The sequence below is a fragment of the Alligator mississippiensis genome, chromosome 16 (assembly GCF_030867095.1).
Source record: "Alligator mississippiensis isolate rAllMis1 chromosome 16, rAllMis1, whole genome shotgun sequence".
NCBI classification, from domain to species: domain Eukaryota; kingdom Metazoa; phylum Chordata; order Crocodylia; family Alligatoridae; genus Alligator; species Alligator mississippiensis.
In genome coordinates, this window is record NC_081839.1 from 5,775,715 (window position 1) to 5,793,873 (window position 18,159).

General features: G+C 53.2%; 1 protein-coding gene across 1 annotated transcript; it reads left to right on the plus strand.

Annotated features, from left to right (window-relative positions):
- Positions 1 to 213: 213 nt before the first annotated feature.
- LOC132246481 (3-galactosyl-N-acetylglucosaminide 4-alpha-L-fucosyltransferase FUT3-like) lies at positions 214 to 4,603 on the plus strand. Its single transcript, XM_059719615.1, has 3 exons — positions 214 to 1,180; positions 1,475 to 1,563; positions 2,899 to 4,603. Exons 1-3 carry the CDS (start codon positions 1,122 to 1,124, stop codon positions 3,996 to 3,998), a joined length of 1,248 nt encoding a protein of 415 aa, XP_059575598.1. The 5' UTR covers positions 214 to 1,121; the 3' UTR covers positions 3,999 to 4,603.
- The last annotated feature ends 13,556 nt before the right edge of the window (positions 4,604 to 18,159 follow it).

The following is an 18,159-nucleotide window of genomic DNA, read 5'->3' on the forward strand; positions in this document are numbered from 1 at the left end:
ACAGACTGCAGGATGACCATGCAGCCCCTGCCTAGACCTTATGTTACTGGGAAAAGGACAGAGACCACTGCCTTTCCTGGCTGGGTCAACCAAACAGCTGATACAGCAGAGGTCCTCTTTGTCGTCTGACAAAGGTCATCTGACTTCGATCCTCTTTCCTGCCAGGGGCAGGGAGTTGGACACGATGATCCATTGGGTCCCTTCCAACTCTATAATCTATGAATATATGAAAAGACATGTGCAACTTGAGCAGCCAGTGTTGACACTGGCAGATCCCACCCCACAAACCAGTCAGTCTTCCTGGTCAAATGATGTATTTGCATTTTTGTTTGCATTAGACTCATACCCTTAAAAGCTGCAGCATGTATCAAGGGAGGAGCAGTGCAAATCTAGTTTTGAGCCAGGGGCTGGCCTGTCATCCCCCTCTCAAAGGCTTGTCATTCCAGTGACAATGGCCTTTGAATGCATCTCCCCGCACCTGATTACCCCCGCCCATAACTGATGTGAGCTCTGCCTCTGCCCTCCTATTCGAAATCCCACCCAGCAGCCTGTAGTGATGTTGCAAGAGATTTCATCTTGCGAAGTGGCCTTTATGCCTGAACCAACTGCAGCCAAGCAAGCAGATGCAAAGATCAGTTGGCCCTAGTCCAGAAAACCAATAGTGAAGCTGTACCCGGAGCCTGAGAGGTACTGGACCCCATTCACCCATGCTGGAGGAGCTCAAAGGCAGGACCTAGCAAGCTGTACAGCAGTAGGTCTCTGTCCTACTGCTGATCTTCCCCAAATGGGCTGTTGAATCCTAATTTCGTGGACCTGTCCACCTGGGATTGCCGTGGTTGTGGAACTCAACTCAAAGTGGGTAAGTCTGAAGCCCAAAGGTCTTTGCTGCCCATCAACTCCTTCCTGACAAAGGGCTCCTGAGCCATTGTGGGATGGAGAGAAGAGGACCGTGGCACGTGGTGCTTTTGAATATGTCCTTTGAGGGCTGCATGGGCCGACCCTGGCGATGAAGAGCCTGCCAGATGGAAATCTCAGGACATCTCTATCACTCATGTCCTGACTCTGCAAAGGACCCTTTTGGAGCCCTGGGAGCTTGGAAAGGAGACACTTGAATCATTTGCATGTACTCACTGCTTGTTCTACCAGAGAGGAGTTACATCACGTTCAAGCACAGAGGCAGGTACGTTACACTTCGGGATTTTCTAGTTGGGTTACTTATTTCTGATAACACGTTTAGTTAACCTCCCAACAAAGCAGGTTTGTTACACAGAGCTGGGGGCGGGGGGGTGCTGTGTTGATGAAGAGTGAGAATTTATTGCTAGATGACGCAGCATCAGTCCTAGCTGATTGGCACACCTGAACGAGATATGGTGGAACACCCAAGATAGACCTGCAGTCCACTCCCCTTCACCTTCCTCTTTTGCATCGTTGTCTTTTCCTCGCTCTGCAAAGTCACTTCATTTCCACTCTCCAGATCCCCTTTTTCTCAGCATGGGAGTTTTCTGGAACAGCAGCTGGAGATCATTCAATACTGCCTAGACCACTGCAGGGGCATCAGACAAGGTAATGATGGGTTGTGTGTGCTGGGGGGGGAGGACTGGACAGGACCACCTGCACTGCATTCCCACCTCACCTCCCCAAGCTCAGGCAAGTTTCTTTCCCTCTCTGCTCCTGTTCCCTCTTCCACCTGTATCAGTTGTGATTCTGTGATTTTTCTCAGAAGGGACCATGCCAGTGCATAGTGTGTCACAACAAAAAGAGCTTTTATCTTGCTATGGGTTTACTTCTTAATGCATTGATTCTGAGTTTCTTAAATGAGTCAACGAGCAGAAAGTAAAGAAAAAGATAGGAGGAGAAGGAGGAAACTGAGGGTGCCCACAGCAAAGGAAACCTGAGATCTCCGGCAGAGCCTGCTATTTAGTGCCTCATGTTCCTAGGTTTTTGTGCTTAAGCTAATCGTCATTGCTAATTAAGCACAGTCAAAGAATGCTTTCGTTCTGCGCCGAGCCAGTTTTGAAAGCAACATTCTTTGCATTTCGTTTTGATGCTGAAGTGTTGACTCTATTGAGACTCAAAATGTTCATGTGGCATCAGGAAAGTGTTAGTGTAAGAAAACCGCAGCGCTCTCTCCAATACACAAAAGAAAGGGTTGGTCAGAACCAGCCCAACTGGTTCAAAAAGGATGGTGGGACATCTATTAGTCTATTTGTTGAAACCAGGCAGTTTGTAAATTGGTATCAGACTGTAACTTGTGACTGCTCCCAGAGCGGGTGACACGAGTTCTTTGTATATGGGCTATCTTGTCTTTACAAAGTAAGGCCTTGACTGACCTTGGATACCTAGAGTCCTGGGTACTCCCAGTATTGCACCCATCCTGCAGACTGCCCGTAGGTCCGCAATGCCCCATGTAACCCATTAGTGAGGGTGGATCACAGATACTTCTCTATACAAACCCATTCACGTGAGCTGTTAGCCCTGGAGGCCCCCAGTTCAGTTCCCTGCTGGCGTCCAGGCCCTCAACCCTTCAACTGCTGAGAGATCCCACTGCCCTCCAGCATCAGGGTCCTCCCGGCTGAATTACAGCTCTCCTCTCCCCAGCTTTGGCTCTGCTTTGTTCCTGGAAGCCAGGCAGCTGGGACCGCATGTTCGCTTCAGCTCAAGGAGTAGTTCGTACTGGAAGCAGTAATTCACAGCACCACTGACATGCGTGAAGGAGGTGAATTTGCCTCCGGGTGGGGAGCCAAAGGACATGGCTGCCACAGGGCATGAAATGGGGCAGGAATAGGTTTCCTGGCAGGTGTGCTCATATCTCTGGGCCAACGAACTTTGCTACAAGTGTCCCTTCCCCACTCTGCTCGCTTATCGCTCGCTGCTAACCCACTGTTTCTGCATGTTCAGCATTCTCAGATACACTCATGGAGGCGACGGGGCGGAAGAAAGGCTTCCTCGGCAAGCAGTTCTTCGCTGTGCTTCTCTTCAATTTCTTCTTCGGCATCTGCTTATTTACCTACATTCGGCAAACCAGGGAACCAGAATCGACGCCCTGCAGTTACCCTCCCTCAACCCTGCTAGGCTCGCCAGGAAAGACCTCAAGCCCAGAAAAGAAAGAGCTGACCATCCTGCTCTGGACTTGGCCCTTTGGGCAAAGTTTTCCTCTGACAAAATGCTCCACGTTGTTTGGCATCCCTGACTGTCACATGACAGCCGACCGCAGCTGGTACCACAAGGCCGATGCTGTGGTTATGCATCACTGGGATGTTTATTCCGGTCCGAGCAGGCTCCCGCGGGAGCCGAGACCCCCTTTCCAGCGCTGGATCTGGTTTAACTTGGAGTCTCCGACCACCGGCCCAAGCCTGGGTGCCATGAACGGTATCTTCAACTTGACCATGACCTACCGAAAGGACTCTGACATCTTCTCACCCTATGGGAGCCTGGAGCTCCTCAGGCAGCCCCACAACTTCACCATCCCAGCCAAGACCAAGCTGGTGGCCTGGGTGGTGAGCAACTGGAACCCAGGCTTGCGGCGGGTGCAATACTACACCGAGCTGAAGAAGTACATCCACGTGGATGTGTACGGCCGTCAGCACAAGCCTCTGTCACAGGAACAGCTCCTCCCCACTCTGTCCCAGTACAAATTTTACCTGGCCTTTGAGAACTCTCTGCACGAGGACTACATCACTGAGAAGCTCTGGAAGAATGCCTTGACCTCCGGGACCGTGCCAGTAGTTTGCGGGCCTCCCCGGCAAAACTACGAGCGCTTTTTGCCCCCGGACTCCTTCATCCACATTGACGACTTTCCCAGCGCTCTGGAGCTGGCTCAGTACCTTGAGCAGCTGGATAAGGACCCCGTGCGCTACGAGCGCTACTTCCAGTGGCGAACCTGGCTGAGACCCTACATCACGCCAGGCTGGATCTTTCACTACTGCAACGCCTGCCAGTTTTTGCACAGGACAAAGAGCTACCACACCATGCGTAGCTTGAGTACCTGGTTCCGGTAACCCATGCAGGCACGGTGCTCTGTTGCCTGATGTGGGCTGTTTTCTGCTGGCTTGATTGCAATTAGCCAGGAGAGAGGCATGATTTGGATTGCACAGAAACACGACTGCATTTGGTAAAGACTGGGGGGATGTCCTTACCATCACAGCCAATGGGACCTAGTGCTCCAGTGGAACTTAGGTGTTTGAATACTTTTCTGGATCTGGCCCGTATTGAGGCAGTCTCATTCTCAGAGGTTAGGATGCCTTAATTAATGCGGCTGTGGGGTTTTAATGGTACAGATTAAGCCTGGAGAGTGGGAGCAATCTGGTCATATCCTCCGGAAATGAAGGAAGAGGAGGCTTGCCTCTCTGGTTCGGGCATGGGGTAAGAGTACACGTAGTCAGAGGGTCAACACTTTGTCAGGGCAGCAAATGCAAAAACCAGGCGGCACTGCATGGCGGGCGGTCTGTGGGTCCCAGAGGGAGCCGTAAACCCTCTTGAATGCAGGTGTCTCTCCAAAGGCACTTGCCAACAGGAGCTCTTGCTGACTCGGGGTCTGTGAGGGGTCACATCCTGCCTCCTGAGGTGCGTTCAGTAACTGTGACAATAAAGAAGATGCTCTCTCCTGGATGCCTCTTATGCTCCTTTGTAGGGTTGCCTCCCAGGCGAGGCAGCAGCGAGGAGGAAAGAAGCCCTTGGCCCGGAATCGGGGCAGTCGGTCGGGGTCTCTCCCTGGTTTAGCCTCTGAAAGCCTTCCTCTTGCTTGGGGGCATCTGAGACCCCACATCACACCTCTGTCCCCCCTCTTAGCCCCTTGTCTCTTTTGGGCAGGCAGGGCGCAGCACCCAGAGTGGAGGACCCTGATCTGGGTTGAAAATGAAGCATCCCAGAGACACATGGTGGGGTGGGGGGCACTCCTGCCTCGTCCAGGTGAGTTCCCTCTCTGATGTTCTCTCTCCGCCCTTGATTCAGGCTGGTTTCTACGTTTCCTCCTTTCCTTTCAGTTTAACAGGTGCTTTTTCAACCAAGGGCAACTGGTTTCTTCCCTGCCCCTGGACTCAAGGCTTGCGGCTGCAGCTGCCGCGAGCTCTGACCTACATGAGGACCTGGTGCCTCTCCACACTAAGTATGTGCTGTGGGAGATGCTAATTGCTACCTTGGTTGCTTTCAAATTCCTGGCTGCAAAGTTTTTCTGGCAGAGGACAAATCTGCTCTTTGATGATTTTTTCCAGTATTTTCCCAGGGATAGAGGTAAGACTGACTGGCCTAAAGTTACCCAGCTCATCCCTTCTCCCCTTCTTAAAAATGGGCACCACGGTGGCCCTTTTCCAGTCCTCAGGGATCTGGCCAGAGCAACATGAGCGTTCAAACAGCCATGCCAGTGGCTCAGCTGTGACCTTCAATTCCTTCAGCACCCGTGCATGGAGATCATCCGGGCTGGAGACAGGATGTCCTCCACATCCTGTCTCTACCTCTCAACACCACCCTCAAACCCCACTTGTTCTTCTCCCACAGACCCCCCACTTAACATTCAGTCTGCTCCCAGCCTCCACAGGGCCCATCCGATTTGCCTCCTACCCAAGTCATCACTTCTCTCCTGCCAGGAGCTACAGACATGGCGTGACCAGCAGCGGTGGGAGGACTTGAGAATGAGGGAGACCATAGGTGTCATCCTGGAAATCTGTGTGGAGTAGCAGAAGCAGAACATCAATATATGAATCCCTCTGACTGTGGAGAGGCCAGTGGTGATAGGTATCTGGAAGCTGGTGAGCCAACCCCTGCTGACCTGTGGCAAGGTAGTTCGGTCTGAGCAAATCTGCTGCTAGTGCTTCCCTGGAGGAGGTGCGCAGCCATAAAGAGGGTGGTTGTCCCATTCTTCCTGATGCTTTGGGACCCCCACATGGTTATTGGCAGCTTTGCATGCTTGGGGTTCTCCATCTGCATTAGGGTGATGGACAGCACATGTATTTCCATCCAATGCCCTCATCCTCCTCCAGCCTTGGAGTAAGTTCAGAGGAAGATGTTTTCTTCCACTTTGCTGCTGGGCATGGTGGGCCACCTTCATGGGTGTCAATGCAGGGGAATCCAGGAAGAAGAATTGTGAGACTTTTCACGGACTCCCCCCTAGTTTCTCTATGAGGAAGGAGAGCTTTGCTCACACTGCTCCCAGCGCAGCGATCAATGGTTGAACCACGTCCTAGATGACACTTGGTGACCCTGCTTAACTTTGACTCATGAACCCCTACATGGCCCATCTTCAGTGGAGGAACTCCTGACAGCACAGCTCTAGGTGACAGCTGACTGCACCTTTGGGTGGGGGTGCTTAGCAGGTGGCTGGAGGGAACTCACTGGTACCTTCCAAGAAGTCTGAGTGTTGTGTTTTACATCATAGCTGTAAGAGCAAGGGTGAGAGCCGAACGAAGGGCTGATGAGAAGACATGCTCCGGAAATCCCGGATGCGTCTAAGGAAAAAAGGACTAAATCTAGCTGGATCTTAAAAGGGGAGAGGATCACTTTTGGGCTCCATAACCTGAAACTAGTTCAGAGAGGTTGCAAGGGAGATCATGCAATATCACTTACGACACAGATTCACTCAATCTGCATGGGCTGCTCAGACATACAACCACACGTGGGACACTTGACATTTATATGGTGTTAGCTCTGATTCATCCAAGGGTACATTTGGCCCTGACTGGATGGGGTATCAGGGTATGCATCATGAGTCCGTTGCTTTTATTTGAATCCGAGCTTGATCACTTCTCATGGTTAAACATTTGAGTGTGTCCAATCCCTGACCTTAATATTGGCTGGTTAGGGACAGCATCTGAAAATCGTGGGTTTAAAAGCACTACATGCTCCAACAAGATATAGGCAGGGACACACTTCCTTGTCTGGCAGGTTCACAGTGGAAGGAATAAAATGGGAACAGCCACTCAGTGGGACCTAGCTTAGCCTTTACTTCCTTCAAGCCCTACTTTTCTATCATTTTAAGATTGACAAAGCCATAACACAGAGAGCAATAGAGACTGCATGAGACGGTTCATGCCAGTTGAACTGGTTGACTAAAAGGGCAGTGGCAATGCCGTTGGATTAAGCAAATATACATGTGGTTATTGCAGCCTGCTGTGTACGACACATTTGCAGAGGAAAGGGGAAAATGTTACCAGCAGGCTGGAAGAGAAAAGTGAAAAGACCGCTGAATGTAAATAGCTAGAAACACAGGCTTGCAAGGGCCCAACTAGGAGCTGACAATGGAGGAAAACCTCAAGCACTCGCGTTAACAGGGTGCCTTAAAGCGTAAGGCACTTTTGCTGAGCGAGTGGCTCGGATATTGAATTGAAATAAGCACCTGCTACAATTCTTCAGCAGGGTGGGGCGCTGCCTGTTTTCCAACACATTCAATAAGGGATTTAGTGCAGATAAAAAGAACGGCAGAAGGTAAAGAGACATGCAAACACAAAGCAGAACTGTGCCGTCTTTGGCTGCTCTCCAGGAAGGAAAGTACGGAGTGGGATTGGTAGTGGTCTCCCACAGGTGCCTGGAGGCACGGGCATTGCTCCGATGTGAGGTTCCTGTCTTCTACGGGCACGAAGAAAAACAGGTGGATACGGTGGCTCTGCTTTCAAGGTGCATTGGATGAGGTGGACGTAGAATTGTGCATGGGGTACAGAGGCCTGTGGGGAGGATCTTTTGGGTACGTGCTCCACAAGAGCCTGCAGTGTTGGTGTCTGTTGCCTGTGAGGTGCCACCTGATGTCCTCCTACACCTCCTCGCCCCTCTTCTTCTCCTCTTGGTCCTCCCTGCTCTCTCCTTGGACCCACTGCCTGCCCCTGGCCCTTCTCCGCTCAGTCAGCCCCTCTGGGGGCTGCAGAAGGTCTGAGGCCACCTCCTCCCTTGCATGCATCTCGCATTTCCTCATCTGGGTCTGTCTTTCAGGATGTGGCTCCTCTTCCGTTCAGCCTCCACTCCTCCAAGAAAAAAAATTGCTGCCCGGGCATATGCATCGAAGGTCTGGGTAGCTGTCACGGCGGGGTCCTGCAGGAGGGCCGTGATCTCCTTGAGGTCCCTCGTTCCGTGTGAAGGCTGGCCCAAGGCACCCTCTGATTCTCGCCCGCCATGTCTTGCTGGTAAATATAATAGGGAGGCTACCTTACTCCTCCTTGGGCATGGCTACTCGGGACCTGTGTCCCCGCGGTTCTTCCGGACTCCTGTGGTCTCCCGATATGATGGGTGCTCCCCAGGCACCCTAGCCTTATGGGCTATGCGTGGCTCCTACCAACCCCTAATATCATGCCCCAAGCCTCGCTGATGGGAAAGACGCTGGTATGTCTCCTTATATATCTATATACTGCCCGTCTCTCGGGCCTCCTCTGCGTACTCTCGCCCGCTCTCTGAGGCCTCCTCTTCTGGGTTGCCGTCTCTTGGGCTGTCCGAGCCCACTCTGGGCTTCCCTGGAATGTCGCCCCACTCTGGGGTCTTCGCTGTAATGTTGCCCCCTGCCTGGGGCCTTTGCAACAGTTGCCCCCTCCTGGGGCTCTCCCTGCAATGCTGCCCGAACTCGGGCTTCTAAATTACAGCCCCCCGCCCCCCGTCTGGAGCTCTCTGCGCCCACTCTGGGGACTTCCCGGTGACGCCCCCTGACTCTCGGGCCCACCGCGCTGCTCCCCCTTCTCTCAGGGCTCACCGCGCCACTACCCCCTCTCACCGGGGCAACCGCAGCACTCTACCCTGCTCCGGGGTTTGTCGCAGCACTAGCCCTTCTTCGGAGGCTCACCGCGCCCGCGCTGGGCTTCCTAATAATACAGCCCTCTCTGGGGCTTCTCAAAGCTGCCCCGCTCTGGGGCTGGGGTCTACGTACCCCGCACACAACCCGGGGTCTCTGTTCCCCGCCCGCAACCCACTGGCTGCGCTCCTCACCGCAAGCTGCGCCCTCACTGGCGCCGGGGTTCCCCCTGAGAAACCTGCACCCTCACTAGCGCTAGGGCCCCACCCCCTGCGGGTCCCTATGAGGCCTCCTCCGACCCCTTATAGCCTCACCCTTGCCACCGGTGTAATATCAAAGCCTGAACATAAACTCGAGCCTCCTGGCTATAACTCGAACATAAAGCCTCCTGGCTAAACCGTGGTGCTCAAACCTCTCAGAGCTGCCATCCTTCCCTCAGCTAGAGCAGTTCCTGCATTACTTCCCTCCTAACTCCAGGAGCTCCTGCCCCTCCAGCTGCTGGGTCTCAGCCCCGGGCTTTATAAGGGCCAGGCCCTGCCTCCTACAGGCAGCTGGCTCACATTAATTGCCCTGGCAACCCGCAGCTGTGCTCCTTAATGTCCTGCCAGGGCTCTCTCTCCCTGGCAGTTTCTCCTCTCTAGGAGCAGAGCACCGACATGCCCTGCGACAGTAGCCCTCATGCATACACCATGATCCAGGAGGAGTGACGGTTGCCGCCACCACTTCTTCCGTTCATTTTTGAGGGAGAAATTGTTTAGATTCACAGAGGCCAAAGAAAGGAAAAGATTTCAACATTTTTTCCCATTACGCTTTTTGGGAAAATAGGTGGCCTGGTGCACTCAAGGCCAGTAGTATAACCAAGGGGGGAGAAGGGGGGCAAACGTGGGCACCCAATTTAATGTTCAAACATAGCAACCAATGCAGCAGCTGCTGCCTCCCGCAACCCGGCAGCCACCACTGTCCTGTGCACAGCGACTGCCCAGTTACGCCTCTCTTCAGGGCACTTTGCTTCAGGACTGCTTTGCGGGTGTAGGAAGTTGCATGGAGCTCCTCTGTGTAGGGGTATAACTATAATGAAAGGAGTTTCTAGATGGAGATCAGGAAGGATCATGCGGGTGGTGGTTACGGTTAATACGGGACTCCGGGAAGTGACAGAGGCCCTGAGAAAGTAAACACCATCTGTTCCTTGCTGCCAGGCTGCTTTCAGAGCTGGTGCCAGTGGAGCTCATCACAAAGTGGCAGAGGAAGGTATGGTATTGGGATGGAAGACACGTGTACATGCAGCCATGCCCTGAGTTAGCTGTGAACATGCGAACTTGCAGACAGTAATCTAGCCTCGGACAACAAGGCGAGGGATTCCCAGCAGAGCTAATGAATCCAGGTGCAGCACCATGCCAATGCAACCCTACTGCTCCCAGTTTTGGAGCTAGGACATGGGTATCTTTGCACAGCACCACCTTGGTCTGTGCAGACCTACCGAAAGCTGCGGTGCTGAGAAGTGTCAGGGAGAAGATGCAAGAGCATCTGATAGAGCTTGGTGGCTTATCATGGTTAAACATTTAAGTGTGTCCAAGCCGGGATAGTAATATTGGCTGGTTAGGGAAAGGGTCTGAAAATCATCTGTTTAGAAGCACTGTAAGTAATCAGGGCTCATGGTAGAGGTGATATCTCTTATTAGAATGCTAATATATAGAAGCAGTATATGCACCCAAAAAGATACAAGCAGGGACACACTTCCTTGTCTGGCAGGTTCACATTGGAAGGATTAAAATGGCAACAGTGAGTCAGCGGGACCTAGCTGAACTTTTATTCCTTCAAGCCCTACCTGTCTATTCTTTTATAATTGACTGAGTGAGAAGGTTCATGCGAGCTGTTGACTAAAAGGGCAGTGACAATGCCGCTTGATTAGGTAAATCTGGTTATTGCTGCATGCTGCGTACTACTCATTTCACATAATTGTAAAAAATGTGGGTGGGAAGGGACTTTGGGAGGTCACATCTAATCCAACCCCCTGCTCCAAGCAGGACCAGCCCCAGCTACATCATCCCAGCCAAAGCTATGTCAAGCCAGGTCTTAAAAGCCTCCAAGGATAGAGCTTGCACCACCTCTCTGAGTAACCTGTTCCAGTGTTTTATTACCCTCCTATAGTGAAAATTTTTTTCCTAATATCCAACTTACCCTTTCTCTAGCTGCAACTTGAGCCCATTGCTCCTTGTTCTGTCATCTGCCACCGCTGAGAACAGTTCAGCTCCATCCTCTTTGCAACCCCCTGCAGGGAGTTGAAGGCTGCTAATTAAATCCCCTCAGTCTTCTCTTCTTTAAACTAAATAAGCCCAGCTCCCTCAGTCTTTCCTCATCACTTCTGTCCCCCAGCTCCTGAACCATTTTTGTTGCCCTCCACTGGACTCTCTCCAACTTGTCCACATCCTTTGTGTAGTGAGGGGCCCAAAACTGGACACAGGAATCCAGATGTGGCCTCACCAGCCCAGAATAGAAGGGAAGAATCACTTCCCTGGACCTACTGGCAATGCTCCTACCAATGCAGCCCGGTAGCTATTAGCTTTCTGGGCAACAAGGGCACACTGCCGGCTCATATTCAGCTTCATGTCCACTGGCTTCACTGTAGGTCCCACTTTAACTGCAGCCTAGCGTTAGACACAGCCAAGCTAGCTTTAGATTAGCCATGAGCTGCTATGAATAGTGCAGCCATGGTACTAGCTGGTAGCTTTGCATAGGCTGCAAAACCCACATGAGAAGCTGGGTGAATACTTGGATGGTCAGTCCATGCTAGGCTCCCTGCTGTCATGGCTGTACCTTTACCAGGACCCAAGCTAGCTGTTTTCAAGCTAAGCCATGCCTGAGTAAGGTGGCACTACTTGAGACATAGGGTTTGGTTCTCATGCATACTAAACCCCATTTACACTGTTTGAGAGAGACCCCAAATCGATTGACATTGCAGTCTTACTCACTTGGGGCTACTTCACACTGCCAGAAGGGGCGATGGGGCTCCGGTGTAAGGGAGAAAGAGGTTGTTAGTGGGAGGAGAGAATCGTGGCAGGGCAGAGCTGAGACCCCTATGCTGCAAGGGGACCCGAAAGGTCTCTCTGTCACCTCGCAGATGGTTAAGCTAGGTTCAAAGCCAGGGAAATGGATGGAGATTAGTTGGCAACACCATTTTTCCAAGCAGGTCCCAAAATTATAGGGCCAAAAAATCCATTGGTGTAACCTGGCATCATGCTACTGAAGTCGACGGAGCTGTATGAGTCACCCCAGCTAAGGGGCTGACCTGTAAGTAGGAGCAGGTGTAGACAGGTGTAATTCTTGTGTCCCTTTCACACTAATGTCACACCACCAACTTCAGCTGCTCTGTTTCTGATTTACACCAGCATTGCCAGCGAGCTGAGGATCAGGAACAACATCTCGGGATTTTTCCTAGAGGACCACACTTGTGCACCATGCCTCCTTACTCTCTCCCGCGTTGAAGCACACAGCATTCCCGCAAACCAAGTGTACCAAGAAGTGGCCACTAAATGGAGACTCCAGAGACCCGGTGTAACTCCCAGGAATGGCTGCAGTGCGGCTCCCCCCACGTACAAACTTGGCCCAAGCAGCTGTGTCATTCCAGCGGCTCGTGCACTTCAAGCCGCAGCATATTTCAGCTCCAGCCACAATACAGACATTTGTTTCTCTCTCCACGATGAAATCACAGATTCGTTATTATGTCCCCCGGTGTCATAAGCATTTTGCAATCTCCAGTCCTCACTCTTGGCCGGTCCGGTGGTTAGATGGAGCCTGCGGAGGCTAAAATCGGGCTGCACTATAGGTGAGGTCTCTTACTAATCTTGCCTCAGCCAGGTGTGAAATCGGGCTGGGTTCAATGATCCCAGTTCCAGCTAAATCCCTCAGATCACACGGGCTCACGTCACCTCCCATACATCTGCCTGGGTGCTCGGTATGGCTGGTTCTCCATGGGTAAGCCGTGAGTAAGTTTATTAAAGGGGGAAAGGAAAAGGGAGTGAAACAGCAGCTTTGGAGACCTTGAATAAGACACCAGGAGGTGCGACCCTCGCCCCAGGTACCTCGATACTAGTCCCGCTGCTGGGAAGGGTTGATGGCGCGCTTGCTTGGGGATGCCTCCCTTGCAGTTTGCTGTCCAAAGCTCAGAGGCATGCACATCTGGGGGCTGACCGACCTCTTCTCCACAGCTGCACCGGTTCAAGCCATGTCAGCTGCGATGCTTCAGCGAGGCCCGAGCCAGCTGAGCGTTTTGCAGCCGCTCCCACTTCAGCCGCGTTCCACGTTGCCCCCGCTTCCTGCGTGTTGATCTCCGTTTTTGCAGCAACCGGCTTCTGCGGCTGCTGGCACCTCAGGGCAGCCTCTTGAGAAATATCCGTGGTCTTCTTGAGAAAAAGACCAGGATGTCTCGAGAAAAATCAGGAGGGCGTGAGCCCACGCTTGCTTCTGGAGAAGCCGGCCCTGCAGAGTGCTTCCTTTCATCCTTTCTTCCTTGGCAAGCCGTGTTGCAAGCCGTATGTCTCCACGTTTGCTGGTCGGAGAGGCCGGCCTGTGCTAGAGTTGCACGGATGTCACCACGACCCTTCTCCAAAGGCGGAGGAGGAGGGTGCAAGCCGGGCTGCTGTGAACACACGTGTCTGCAGGCCCAAAAAGCCTGCAAATAGCTGGGGGAGAGTGGGCACGGCCGTCTCATGCACTGGTGCTATTTGGGCATGCATAGGATCTTGCGTTTGTGCTCCAGCTTCGTGCCAGAGCCATCCCGGGCACAGGCCGGCGAGGCCTAGCCCGTGCGGCCCAGCCCCTGGGCTGCCAGTAGGGGGATCCTTTCCCCGCAGGCCCTGCACCCCCCGGCCTGGCATCAGGTGTCGGCGGGCAGCCCCGGTCGCCGACCCCCCGCGTGCCCGGACCGCGCCGTGGAGCCGGCCCCCGGTGGGCAGCACTGGCATGGTTGGTGGGACGGCGGGACGGAGAGCAGTGGTAAGTGGGTGCCGGGGAGCGGGTGCCAGCTGTCGGCCCCGCGGGCCCGGTGCTCGACGGCGCAATGTGCACATCGGGGGCTGCAATGTCCCACGTCCGGCAGCGTTTGGTCAGGGCAGGAAGGAAAGCGGCGCTGCGTTGGGGTTAGCATCGGGGTCGTTTCTCTGCTGCTCCCTTACGGGCTCGGCGCTCCTCGTTGGGGTCGTCGACAGCTCAGCATCGGGGTCGTGGCCAACGGGACCCGCTCGGCTGCGGCAGGACCCACAAAGTATAGATGCTCTGCTGGTGTCAACCTGCCTGACTCCATCCACGCTGACTTACACCCAGAGACATCAGTCAGTCCCAGCAGACGTCCCGTTCCTGGAAAATCGCACAGCGTTTTGCAGCTTGGATGAGCAGGGAGAGGCTCTTCCACTTCTTCCACCCATGGCGTCCAGGCAGAAGGTGTCCTTAATTGAGTCTGGCCTTAATTTGTCTCCTACAGTTGTCTTGTAACAGGAGACTCGGAGCGGGGCAGGGAAGGAGCGCTCCGGTATAACCCTGCGAAGCTGCCTTAGGCCGATCCCAATGCCTTGTCATGGGAACTGGCTGGTAAAATCTCGTGGGTGTCCTTGAGGATTGCAACTCGTGGGCTCCAGGCCGTGAAGCATCTCCCACGGGACCAGCTGGTCAAACAGGACGCAGCGCTTCTCCAGATGGGTCTGCCTTCAAGGGGTGCCCAGCAGGCCAGGGGACAGGAGATCCTTGGAGCTGCGTCTCGCTGCGACGTAGCCAGACGGGGCATTTCTGTGCAGCACAAATGGATCTCTCGTCCTAGCCGACTGTCCCTAATCACAGCAGTATCTCCTCCGCCCAGCTCCTCCTGCCACTTCCTCATTCTCCTGTCGTGCCTGAGCCTCCCTAGCTCTCCGTTCATCCCCAAATGTGGTGTCCCTTAGAGCATATCGGTCTTCTCCATGCTTGTCACGTCCCCTTCTGGTACCTCCAGCCCTGCGCCCAAATCAGGCAATTCTCTTTCTCTCCATCGCCTGCCACTCACTCCATCTTTCTTAGCAGGCCCTTATTATCGTCTCTAATCTTCTCTGTGCCATCAGGGAGATATCCTGTTGGTTCTGCGGTCCCGTCTGTGCTCTGAAGTAGCACAGAAGAGCATTGTCCCCCACCCCCCAAAACCAGAATGGTCCTAGGACGGTGTTAACTTCAATGAAACTTGGAGGCAAGCAAGGCCAGTTTCCAGTGGCATCCTGTCTCTGATTTCCTGGCCAGCACCTCTCCTGCTGGTTTTCCCAGGGCTTTCAGGTTCTCAGCCTTTGCATGGTAGCTGGCTATGTCCCGGGGTTCCCTGAGACCTCAGACTCTCCGGGTCTGGCAGCTCCCAGGGCAGTCAAGTGGCCACTTTCCCTCCTGGACTGCTCCCTGGAGAGCTCTCGTGAAGGGTGAGTGGGCTGCCAAAGTCTTGGAGCTTTTCAGGGAAAGGGAGATGTTGCTTCCGCTCGGCTCCGGCTCTCAGGTCACTTAGTCCATTGCTGGCAAACGGAGAGTTGCTGTGGCACTGGGTTTTCAGTGGAAGATGTGTCACTGGTCACTGCTGCGAGTGCTGCATTCCCTGGGATAATGGATGGATGCAAAGATGTCTTCTGAATGTTGCGGGGTGGCAAAAGAGGAGTGAGAGAGAGCCAGGTTTGAAAGCATGCTGCTTCTCTCTTCAATTCGCTTCAGAAGGCACTGACCTGGGTGCCAGAGACAAGCCAAGGGGGGCAAAGATGTCTGAGAGTGCTTTATACCCTGCAACACCGGGCATCTGCCGCACACTTGCAATGCTTGCTGACTTTGATGGAGGATACTCAGGCTCACTGGCTCACAGCACCAGGTGTGGCGCAACTCTCCAAGCCCTTTGTGCACAAACCCTTGATGGTATTCTCTGCAAAGAATACCAAGGGGTCAAGGCCTTAGGGAGAGGTTTGACGTTCTGGCAGCCTCAGAGGTACAAGTTTTATGGCCTGGAAAAAACATTATGCCTTCCTTATTGCTGAGGCCAGTTGTAATGTTTGGTCTGAAAACACAAGGTTTACCTATATATCCTGGTGTTCTTATGACTCCTTTATTTCATAAGGATGCAAACTTAGTAGTGGCTGAGACTGTGGCAGAACACATCCCACCCAACCAGGTTTTCTGTAGGTCTTACGCTCGGGAATTAAGAGATGAGCCTTCTTCACAATCACGCCTTCCCTGTGGCTGGAGAGTCATTCTGGCTCAATTGTGCGCAGGCTCCTGCTAAGGTGTTGCAGCTGCATAGGCTGGCGGTGGGCCAGGCTGGACTTTGCCATGCATGCTGGAGATGGAGACGAATGAAGGAGCAGAGAACAAAGATCCACCAATGTCTTTTTTTCTCCTTTAGACTCAGGACGAGCAAGTTGAATAGCTGGAGAACCATTGGAAATCTTTGGGGTTGGGGGTTTTGGAAGGGGTGAGATCCACTGAGATCATGTCCAGAAGATCACGGTCTGCAGTAAGGTGTACGTCCACCCGGCAGTCAGGAGGTGCATGCCAACAGCAGGGAAACCCTCATGGTACAATGCTTCCCAAGCCCATGGCTCCATAGCTTTCCTGCTCTTGGTACCCAAACTAGCAAAATTAAAATTAGCTCAAATACTCCTCCGTGTTCTGCAACATATGTCTGTCTGCCGGGCAGACTTACCCTACATATTTAGAGGTAAAGCAACCAGCTTAGGGGAGACAGCTCCAGTGCACCCTCCCAGATACTTCTTTGGAACCAGAAATAATCTGCACCACTTCTGGTTCCAGGCAGTGCTAGGGGCAGGCTGATTAGCGCTGATGAGAGGAAAAGCTAATTAGCCTGACCACAGGCTAACAGTGAATGCATCTTCACTGTTTCTGATTCCAGATGGAGCCAGTAGCCACCTCCCGAGCTAGAAGCAGGAGACCAGTGCTCAGGGAGCATCAGGCTGCGTCCTACTGGCAAACACTTCCGTGCATGGTGGAAATGTTGGAGGAGAGGGAGTTGGCAGATTCCCGACCATTTCCTTAAATTGGGGGAAACATCTCATGTCAGAGACAGCTTGAGGAAGCAGGAAGACAGTCTCCACATTTGGGACCATCATAGAAAATCCAGGGCAGTCGGTCACTGTCTTCAGATGGACTCATAGGACACGGTGGCTAGTCTGTGCTGTAGCACCCGGTCATTCCTCTCTGCACCAAACTCTTCCATCCGTGACAGAGCCCAGTCCGAGGCACTGCTTGGCCCTTATGAAGATCTGTTTCTCTTCCAAAGAAAAGAAGGATTGCATTTCATTTAGGTTTGATAGCTGCTGGATTTGTTGAGTTGGGGGAATTGCCCTTCTCACTCAGAGCAACTCAGAAATGCAGTGGCTGGAAGCACAAAAAAATGCTCTGGGAATAGCTCTGAAATGGCTGGTGTCTGTGAACTGTACTGGGCACACCTGGAGCAGGGGGCAGAGCCACTGAATCATACACATATCCATCCCTAGGTCAGGGCTAGCACCTGCTACTCCTAGGGACCACTCCTGCAAGCTTGCAGCTTGCTAGTGGCAGAGGGCAACTGTTGGATTGTCTGCCCTAAAATTGATGCCCTTCAAAGCAGGGGGTCTGGAGTTGATACCTGCCGTGACTCTGTGGATTTTAATCCCTGTCTTGCCATTGAAATTCATTCATTGCTCCTCACCGCTAAAGAAACTGCTGCCTGCGGGGTAGGAGCAGACTCAGAATATTCTGGGGCTGGTGGAAGTTATGGCAGTTTCCAGGCTGCTGTGAGTTTGACAGGGGCTGCCTGGGCTAGGAGGGTAGGGCTAGGATGAGGAGAGCAGCTGAGTTCACTGGTCACCTGGCTTCTTTGCGTCGGCCCAGGGGTCAGAAGACAGCAAAGACGTGGGCCCGACAACTGCCAAGAGCAAAGGTCGAGGCTGTGGTGGACAGCAGAGCGTGCCTCCTCTCTCTCCCAGCACGGCAGCGAGGTCAGCCCCTTTGCAAGGGGCAGTCTCCAGAGCACACAGTTGTGAGCCACCCGGTACGTACCTCACCCGTGAGCTGGGCTTTTGAAAGAGAGGCCTAAGGGCCTGAGGCCCCCAGCTCCAACTGACCGCCTCCAGGCAGGGTTGTGGCTCCTATTTCTTAGGCTCGTTGGTATTAAAGATATGTTCCTAGTTCCCGGTTAAGCGCACCTCTGATGTCTTTCTGGCTTCTCCATAGGGCCCCTCTTTCAGGTTTCGGGTCTCCAGCCGCTCCGTCCCTCACCCTCTCGGTCTGTGCCCTCCTGGCGATTCCCTGTGACGGCACTGGCAGGGCTGACATTTGTTCAGACACGGCTGTTCTTCTCTTTGCCTCTTCTGGAGAAGCAAAACCAGCCAGGTCTCACAAAGCACCGTGCTATTTATTTTAGCACAAAAGCATTACAGAGAATTTATCATTGAACAATGTGCTAAGTCTAC

What these genes read in the sequence shown, in the direction of transcription:
- LOC132246481 (XM_059719615.1), top strand. Translation starts at nt 1,122, where the DNA reads ATGTACTCACTGCTTGTTCTACCAGAGAGGAGTTACATCACGTTCAAG. An exon ending in ACGTTCAAGCACAGAGGCAG is followed by an intron (nt 1,181 to 1,474) that starts GTACGTTACACT and finishes TCCACTCTCCAG; the next exon opens with ATCCCCTTTTTCTCAGCATG. An exon ending in CTGCAGGGGCATCAGACAAG is followed by an intron (nt 1,564 to 2,898) that starts GTAATGATGGGT and finishes CTGCATGTTCAG; the next exon opens with CATTCTCAGATACACTCATG.